Below are 9,673 nucleotides of genomic sequence, written 5' to 3'. Positions count from 1 at the left end.
CTACAACAAAACTGACAATCAATTATGGACTTCATTTACGAACAGACCAATCGTGTTGACTTGCAAGAACATACAATGGGGTTTAACACTATACACCAGTATACAATTTACGAAACATTTTTTTTATTACCATATTTGCCTACATCTGTATCTTTGATTCAATGTGCATGGTTTGTCTACATTATGGGAAACAGAAGCAACCTAAATAGGACAGCAAAAAAGAAAGAAAGAAAGAAAGTGGCCTGGAAATGGAACTTTGATTGCATTAAATAAAAGAAGATAAAAAGGTTAAATATTTCACAAGGAAAAATAAATTTCTATAACTACTTGAATCCCCTTATGGGGTTTGATTTGACATTTACCTTCAGAAGTTTGTTGTCCAGTTGAGATGGCCTAACTGAGGTTGCTGATAAGCACCCACTTGTGCCCCGGGAGCAGATGGGGCAACCCCAACTCCAACATTGTTGCCCATAACAGGACCCAAATGGTGCGGACTTGCCATTGCAGTTGGCTGTGGAGGTGGATACAAGCCTGGGAATTGCATGTGAGAAGATTGTGCTGCAGCCGCATTGAAGGAGGCATGGCCAGTGTGGGATGGCAAATACGCAGTATGTGTTTGCCCAGGGATGTTATAGTACGGTGACGATTGCAAGCCTGGAAGATCCCTTGGGTTCTGAATCCAAATTTCAGATGACTCAGCCTGCAACAGCAAATGTAAAAGGCAATCAACAAAGAGGTGATGGACAGACCAATTCATGTAATTACTCAGTTAGCCATAAAAGCAACCATATGTAAAGTCAGATTGTCATGAACTTTTACCTGTGGGTTGGGAACATAAATGTTTCCATCTTTGTACTTCATCCGAGATGGGTCTTCAAGACCTGCTGCACTTCCAACCACACCAGGAGCATTGATCGCATACCCACTTGGACTTGTAAAATTTCCAAAACCAGCAGGATTGCTGCTAGGAACTGGTTTATAGTGCTGGATTCCATACTTGAGGCCATTTGCATTAAGATGGGAACCACCTCCGGGCATCAGCATGTAACTGTTTCCATTTGATGGATGTGGGTATGCAGGGTTGCTAGAGTAGCCAGGCATGGGCATTGGTGGAACATAAACAGGAGAGATGAACTGACGATATGGCATGAGATTTGTGAAAGGTGAGACATGAACTTGTGGGTACATTTGAGCCATTGGAGGCTGCTGTTGCATTGTGGGCATTGTCGATGTAGGAATGTGGTTGCCTGTATGGGCGGTTAAGGCCTGAAGTCATAAGGTAATGAAAATTAAATGACGCCATACTTCCATATAATATAACACAATGACTAAAAAGGGAAGTTTTCTTCAAAGCACAATTGCTTCCCCGAGTGTCAGTCTATAGGGAAAGACAATTTCCACCACCACATACGCTATGTAATTATGCAGAACCAAACTGACAACTGCTATTTACCCATTCACATCAATAAATAAGGAAACTGGGTTTGTGCACATTTGCAAGCATGCAAGTTAATATGCGATGAAGATATAGAGAAGCATGCTACCTTGCACATCTAAAAGTATTATAGCAGGTAAATTTACCTCACGTGGAGATGGTTGACCCTGTCCTTGTACCGTTTCATCAATTGGGGGTCGGAAGTATGACATATCATAACCAGACTGGGGATCATATGCCTGCTTGCACACAATCACATCAGAATGCTAACAAAAAAAGGTATGGAAAAGATCATGCAATGAAAACTGCTTTTTTTTATTATTTCAAATAAAAGCTGACACCACTCTAAAGCAACTTGCTAAGCGTTAATTTTAAGCTGGCATATAACATTTCATTAATCCAAGGAGTGAACTCACCGAAAAGCTTGGTAACTCAGGATGATCTTGTTGCTGTTGTGACTCTGAAGGAGCGGAGGATGGACTGCTGTTTCGAACCAAACCAATATCAGCATAATTATCCAAGTCTGGAGGACTTGATGACTTCTCAGGCAATTGATGTTCAGAAGCTAAACCAGCTTCTGGAGAGTCAGACTCAGAATTTCTTGCTTGATCATCTAGCAACTCAATCTGCTTGCCACCAGGTGCATCTTCACTGGAAGACTCCGGACAAGATGCTGGTAAACTGCCATCACATTTACTATTTCATGTTTAGCACAAATTAGAGCACTGAACTTGGCATAGCATTTTTCATGTTAACTATGTTCAATCAACTGCTTTTAATATGTAATTTTCTACAGCTTTTTTAACACACTTCTCTTTTCTTTTCTTTTTTTGTCATTTCTACTTGAAAACTCCTATCTTTACTCTTCAAGTGATAGGATACTTGTACTGATGCTATTACATTACTAAATTTACCCTAATTATTATTTATCAGCAATATTTCTGACTTTGTTTGCATAAGTTTATTTAACTGCAACAGGAAGATACCAATTTATGGACACCAGCCCTAAAGGAACAATAACAATAGCGAGTGTTCAGAGCAAATGACCTTACCACCATTCACATTGATAGACAGTATGGAACTCATCTGAAGACTGTTATATGGAAACAACAACATTCCAAAGCTTTCCCAATTCAGATATCTTAATTTGCAAAACCTCTAGATGTAAAAGATTGTGCAAAATAGAAAACAGACCTGATGGAAGATTCCCTGTTTGATTCTTCTGAAATTCCTACTGCTTGAAATCCAGGCATAGAATTCCTGGAAGGATCAAATTCCACTCCAAAACTGCCAAAGGTCAGCTTGCACCTATCACTCTCAGGGACTCGAATATGTTGTGCTATGATTACATTCTGATTTTCATGAATGTTTACTCGTGAAAACTTGTCCTGCAAATTAGCTGCATTCAATTCCATGCTCTTAGAATTATCTGTGGGAGGCGAACTGGATTTTGTTGGTGTTCCAATAACTCCAGGACTAGTAATACTTGATTTCTGGCTCGACTTTGGTTTCCACTCTTTATTGTGCTGTGAAGCTGCACCAAATTTTTTGGTTAAATAAGTCCCAGAAATTTCAGAAAATAAGTAGAGCAGTCCAGTCATTGCAATTTTTCATTAATGTTCCTCGTACTTATAAGTGTACAAACTACAGAAAGAAGCTAATAACTCAACTAAAATTAAAAAGCAGGAGAATTTTCATTCATTAAAATTAATAATGAAATATGATAGAATGAGATCAAGCACAGGGGAAATTAACAGTTAATATCAAAACCCTATTAGGCCATTTATATCAATTTTCAAGTACGAAGCCCCTTTGCAGCAAAGGAGTATCTCTAAAACACTCCAGAATCTGGACAACATTCAATGCTCAACAATCTAAACCCTTGAAGAAATAGCATCATTAAAGCCCAGTTGTGATGTAACACATGCTGCAATAATAGTACTTATGTTCATATAGAAATCACACCATAATAACAACCATGAGTGGGTAGATTAATGTAAATAACGAGTGCTTTTCAGATGTCAAAAAAAAAAACCAGAAATGGATGATTCAAAGCAGAAAAGGTGATCACAGACTATTGTTATCGAAACAGCAGCAAGAACAATTTAAAGGACAATAATCTAAGAAAAGAGCTTATGGAAGATGTAAAACCTTTTGGATAACCCACAGTTTGTTGATGAGGCCTGCTGTTATACTGGTTGTGTAAGGATGATCTGTTAACAGGAACGCTGGGCATTGATTCAATCACAGCAGTTTGACGGACTTGATCGGTATTAGATATTGCAGTTAAAGGATGAAATGATTCTGAGAATGAATTACTTGATGACAAATCTTTGACAGCATTTTCAGACTGCCGGCGACCACCCACCACCCCAACCTCACGCTTAATCGCCCCAACAACACCAGATGATCTAGAATCGGGAGATGGCACATGCACAGGATCTGTTGAGGAGGAGTACACCCCAACAACAGAATTGCTTGAAGCTAGCGATGCATCATGTTGTTGAGAATTATTGGGTTTCACCACTTGTGCCCGTGAAGTAGTAGCATTAGAAGCTGTAGATCGCTTTTCCTCTGATACCACTTTCCTATCACCAACCCTTGACTTAGCGTCTCTGTTGTATCTAGGTTCAGGATCAGTAGGCCCATTAGAAGTTTGAGATGAACTTCGTGTGTTAGAAGGCTTTAAGTTGTTTGAAATTCCTGCTGAACTGCTAAAAGAAAAATAAGGATCTTGTTCAATTCCTTAAAAATAGTCAGTTGGATTTTCAACTGAAAGTAAATAATGATTCAATAGCAAAGAACATAGGAACGATCACTTGTATGATGCAAAGCAAAACCACAGTGGAATTCCTGCATTGCTTCTTTTTTCAGTAAAAGTTGATATTCAACTCTTTAATAATAGTCACCAGGTTCCCTTTTTTTCTACGGTGCCTTCTAAGTTAGAACCCTAGTAACAAAAGATTTTCTCAAAATAATAAGAACTTTCAAGGTGGAAACTAAATGGAGAAAGAATATCTCATTAAAAGGATACCCAAAAATCCTCTATTCTCTCATTTTCTTTTTTCCTTTCCACAATATCTCATTGAAAGTCCTATTTACCCAAGCTCCATTAAGTTTGCAAAAGAAATACCCCAGTGGAAATTAAGGGTTTCTTCATTATCTACAATGCACTGTTTGAAACCAGAATAATTGTCAATTGAATTCCGGAAACTCCAAAAGATTAGCCTCCCTTCTCCTGCTAAGAGTTCTTAAAAGAGACTAGCTGTGCTAAAGCACCAATAGCTCTTGGAATCTAGGCACCAAGAACAGGTATGCGCTTTACATGAAAATAAAATTAGCCTATCAGCTCAAATTTGAAAAAAAAATAAATAAATAAAACCCCTCGGTTTTGTCTAGGAAAAAAACGTGGACAGAAAGGGGGGAAAGGAGTGGTGAGAGAAAGTAAAGGAACTGAACAAAATAGAGAGAATATTTTCCCAAATAAACAAAAACAGAGAATTTATCTTTTTCTCACCTAATTAACTGATGAGGTCTGCACTTTAGGTGCTCATTGGCCACCTCATGTAAGCCTAGGTAAAAGCACCTACCCTAGGAACTTAGAAACACATTGACTTTGAGGCTTTTTAGCACTATTCCTTATCAGCTAAGGTTGTGGGTTGGGAACGCTAGTAATTTGGCATGATTGCATATGTGCTTTCAGGTTGGTGAAAACACACATAATATAATAGTAACACTAACTGCATTAACAGAACCCTGCACACTTGGATGACAGCCAATGCTTTTAGAGCTTGTTGCCTTTCTTTTTCCAAAAAATACAAGTAAAATTTAACATTTATCCAAGTTATGTAGCAGCTACTTATTTTAACTGTAAAAGTGAAACTTATAAGCTATAACTAAGTTCACAATGTCACTTCATGACCATTGCTAGTAGAACGGAAGCTCTCAAGCTGAGGATTGTGGTTTACTAAGGTCATGATCATATCAAATCTGTCTTAATTCAGAAGCTTGAATGTTTATGTGATAAATATAAACAAAACGCTTTTGCACCAGCAAAGATTGCTAGGGTTTGTGAAAATAATTACCAGACTAGCATTTTGCACTCGGGCATAATAGGGCCACCAAGAACGACAGTCAGCATAAGTAAATGAAAACAAACAGAAAAACAATGGCATGAAAAGTTTGTGAAAGAACCTGAAAAGGCATACCCTTTTTCTGTAACTCCACTGCCTTTCTCCTTTGCTGATGTTGAACCTTGTGGCAAAGCAGGCTTTGGTTCTCTATTTGCATTTTGATTAACTCTGTTGTCTCTCACGACACGGAATTCTCTGTTAACTCCTCTATTACCAATCGAATCAGTTCGAGTATGACCTCGTCGAGCATCGTGATCCAAAAATGTACGGGGTCTCATCCCTTGATCAAAATTCTCAGGTTGTTTTCTTGAATCCACAGAACCCCTGTAACTCATACTCTGAGGCCACAAGCATGTAAACTCATGAGTAAAATGTTAGATCAGTGCAAGCATTGACACGGGAATTAATGCAATGACTGTAAAACAATACACTTAAACTTCAATTTGAAACAGGATTGTATACCTTTTAATCAAAGACCTTAATCCATGTAAATTATGTTCAATCTTAGCAGCTGTTCACCCGAATGTATTTAAGAATTTTTGACAGAAGAAAAATTAATTAATTGTGATGCAAGAGAGCATAGATACGAGAATTATGAGAACATATTCTCCAAACAACAAAACTCACAATATGACATATCAAAAATTCCTTGAATGTTTGAAATTGCAAATTGAATTGCATATAAGATTTCCTTGAATCCTGTATTGCATAATTATTTAAGAGGTAGTAGAGACAAATTCCTTAAATGTGAACAGTTGCAAATTCTTAAATGGCATGGTCTAATAAGTTCATATTGGACTAATTGAACATAATAATAAAGCAGAAAATTTCAATCTGAAAACACAGAAAATAATGCAATGTCAGATGTTAATTCCAAAACTCTAATGAATTTATAGAATCAAATGTCTAGCAATCAATGATGATGGAAATCATGTGAGAAGAATTTAACAGATCAGCACTTTCCAAATGTTAAGCATAAAGCATATTGTGACTCCACTACAATAAGTAATAATTCACAAATGAGATCACATTAGAAATAGCATAAATATCAATTGGGAAAAATGATCAAGACAACAGGACAGAATTCAATTAGGAAAGATCACAAAATCATACCCCTTTCTTCTTATCTCTTTTTCTCTTCACCTCATGAAACGGATCTGATAAGAAAATCAAATAAAATTCATTTGAATAAGAGGGTTATACAACTAACACATCAAAATTAAATACACTTTCAAAAATGACCAAACCAACAAGGTAGCCAACACAAGCCAGAGAGGGAAAAATCACAGCACACAAAGATAACATTTCATAGGACTAATAAGAAGGTTCAAGAAACACAGATTTTTATTTCCAACAAACTAAGACATTTTCTAAAAGAAGTCATGGGTAGCTACACCCATCTTCCTAACCTCCCTAAAACTCAAGTGATACATCCACACACATCATTGAAGAGCATCAGCTTAATGACCAACCAACTTACCTAACTTCCATGACAGGGACCATAAGCAAATGAACATAGCTAGGTGATGATGCACCACAGACCAAGCATGATGAACTATAATGAACCATTGAGCAGTCTACATTAAAGTAGCTGAAAATATGGATAGCAGATAATCATGAAACAATGATACTCAAAACGGACAGATTTCATCCAATGCTGTGACAAAAGTATGAATTAAACATGCCAATCACATTAATATCATGTTCCAGAAAATGCACATCAATAGAACTATAATTTTGGCATTCTCACACTGACAGCATTCTCACATCATAGAACAATCTGCTGATGACTTCTACTACATATAACAATTATCATTAACCTCCAAATCAATATTATAAGAAAACAATTTTACTTCAATAACATATGCGTGAGCTAATAACCATTACCTCTTACCTCGCCCTTTTACTCTCACCAAACAAAGAAAAATCATATACCTCGGATGGTCTTTTCACCCTCTTCTATAGTTCCCCTCCCTTCCTTTCCACTCTAAAACCCCAAACACGCCTTAAAAATTTACTCTTGACCCAACAACCATCAAGTTAAGAATTTCATACCAACAAGCACAACGCAATTCCAATGGACCAAGATAACATGACGAAAACAAACTTTTGAGACGTCATTTGTTTTTCAAGCCTGGCACATTGAGAACTGCACACTCACTTCTATAATAAAACATCAACAGAAAGCACCTAATAACCACTACTCAAAACACATCACAAACACCAAAGCACACAAAAACGCAGCAAAGCTACACATAACGTCGTGACAGTGAAAACCCCAATAGAGGCCATCAATTTTCAACTTCCAGACTGGAAAAACACAGAAAAAAAGGCCCATTACACAAGCCAAAAACGCCAGAACCAAAGCCAAAAATAATTAACTTGTATTTAAAACTAAAACCCTTAGAACCCGGAAAATAAAAACACCATTCTTTAGCATATGCCAAAAAGAATTAACTTGTATTTAAAACTAAAACCCTTGGAACCCGGAAAATAAAAACACCATTCTTTAGCATATGCCCGTTATTTTCCAACTTGCAAAGTCTAAATACTTCTCACAGGAAACAGGCACGCACAACAACCATCAGTCAACACAGCAAAAAATGAATAAATAAAAAAAGCGCAGACCTTGATTGAGCAGTTTTTGAACGGTCTCATTAGGATCCATGTTGGTCTCTTTAAGGACCATATAAATATCAGCATCAGAGAAATTTCCCACAATTTCTTTAATCGATTGTATAATTTTCCTCACTCTCGCTGACAGTGTATGCTGCTGCTGTCGTCCACTACCAGCACCAGCACCACCAGTAACGGCAGAAGTAGCATCAGGTGTAGCAACCATTTCTCTCATGTCTCTCGATAATCAAATAAGAAAACTAAAATAGTAGTAATCAGAAATGTTTTGGGTATAATAATAATAGTAATAATACAGAGAGAGATATAGGGAGAGGTTAGGGTTAGGGTTTTGGGGGGTTTTTTAATAATTTATTGTAGGGGAGGGGAAAAGAAAGGGAAAGAGAAAGGGGCTATGGAAGAAGAAAAGGGTTGGGGTGGGAGGGTTATGTTTATGAGTTTTGCTTTAATTGGAACGAGGGTTTTTGAAAATCTCTCGTATCCATCTCCCTCTGCTGTCCCTTTCTTGTCATCCCGGATTTGCCCCCTTTTTTTTACTTTATTTCCATGTTTGCTCTTTTGTTTTTCTTCCCTTTTCTTCAATGTTTAAAAAAATTAACAAACCGATTAATCTGAGAAAATTAAAAAAATAATTAAAAAAACTAAACTGTAAAAAAACTGATTAAATCAATTAAAATTTTAAAAAAATTAACTGATTCAATTTGATTTTGGTTTTTTAAACCTGAAATCAAAAAAACCAAACCGAACCCGAACCGAGAAAACCAGAAAAAAAACCGAGCCAAACCGAGCCAAAACGAAAAAAACCAAGTCAAAACCAAGCCAAACTGAAAAACCGAGCCAAACCGGAAAAACAGATCCAAACTGATTTGAACCGATTTTTGTTCTAAAAAACCAAACCGAAACAGGTCGGTTTGAACCGGTTTCGGTTCGGTTTTTTAAAAAAATTTGATTTGATTATTTTTTTTTATAAAAACCGAACCGAACTGAAAATGAACACCTCTAATGAAAAAAGTTGTGGGCTTTCAATTTTGATGTCTAAACTTTACTGACCCTGTCAATTCGGTGCATCATTGTTTTTTTATTCCTTTTTAACCAAATTCCATATTGTTTTGAATTCAACAACGTGATTTTGGATGCTCACCAGATAATTGTGTCGTAGTTGGTGCAGATTAACTTGTTTGTAATGTTGTTAACTAGCCAACTCACACGTGATTTATGACGGATTAAGTTTGCTGATATTTCAAAATGTTCAAGTTGTTTAGAAGTGAGTTCTATGGATTGGATAATTGGTTAATTTATTGATTTTAGTAATTTGATTTATTTTCTTTAATTAAGGTGGTTAGGAGCTTATATGTGTATCTGAATAAGTCACGGTGACTAGCGGCTGGTACCTATAAAAAGTTCTATTTAAAAAAATTTGATGACTCTCAAATGTTCAAATAAATATTTTTTAGAGAGAAAAAGTGCAATG

At 36.6% G+C, this 9,673-nt stretch overlaps 1 protein-coding gene across 5 annotated transcripts; it reads right to left on the bottom strand.

Moving 5' to 3' along the window:
* Positions 1-240: 240 nt before the first annotated feature.
* LOC133701831 (GBF-interacting protein 1-like) lies at positions 241-8,641 on the bottom strand. Of its 5 annotated transcripts, none has more exons than XM_062125945.1 (9): positions 8,197-8,641; positions 6,682-6,725; positions 5,644-5,906; positions 3,587-4,149; positions 2,630-2,969; positions 1,852-2,131; positions 1,582-1,674; positions 820-1,266; positions 241-700 (listed from the first exon to the last, which is right to left on the bottom strand). In XM_062125945.1, the coding sequence occupies exons 1-9, from the start codon at positions 8,417-8,419 to the stop codon at positions 365-367; spliced, it is 2,589 nt and encodes an 862-aa protein (XP_061981929.1). In that variant the 5' UTR covers positions 8,420-8,641; the 3' UTR covers positions 241-364. The 5 variants fall into 5 exon arrangements, with proteins under 5 accessions (XP_061981929.1, XP_061981930.1, XP_061981931.1 ...); XM_062125946.1 differs by having other exon boundaries at positions 3,587-4,146; XM_062125947.1 differs by having other exon boundaries at positions 1,852-2,116; positions 8,197-8,640.
* Positions 8,642-9,673: the final 1,032 nt, after the last annotated feature.

The sequence above is a fragment of the Populus nigra genome, chromosome 8 (assembly GCF_951802175.1).
Source record: "Populus nigra chromosome 8, ddPopNigr1.1, whole genome shotgun sequence".
Taxonomy (NCBI): Eukaryota; Viridiplantae; Streptophyta; class Magnoliopsida; order Malpighiales; family Salicaceae; genus Populus; species Populus nigra.
Note: the sequence above shows the minus strand (reverse complement) of the source record. Positions and strands in the feature narration are given on the sequence as shown.

Bases quoted from the DNA above. Each gene is read 5' to 3' on its own strand.
- LOC133701831 (XM_062125945.1), bottom strand. From the start codon at position 8,419: ATGAGAGAAATGGTTGCTACACCTGATGCTACTTCTGCCGTTACTGGT. The intron at 4,150-5,643 runs GTATGCCTTTTC...TTTTTCTTTTAG, and splicing joins AGTGGAGTTACAGAAAAAGG to CAGTTCAGCAGGAATTTCAA. The intron at 1,675-1,851 runs GTGAGTTCACTC...GTGTGCAAGCAG, and splicing joins CTGAGTTACCAAGCTTTTCG to GCATATGATCCCCAGTCTGG.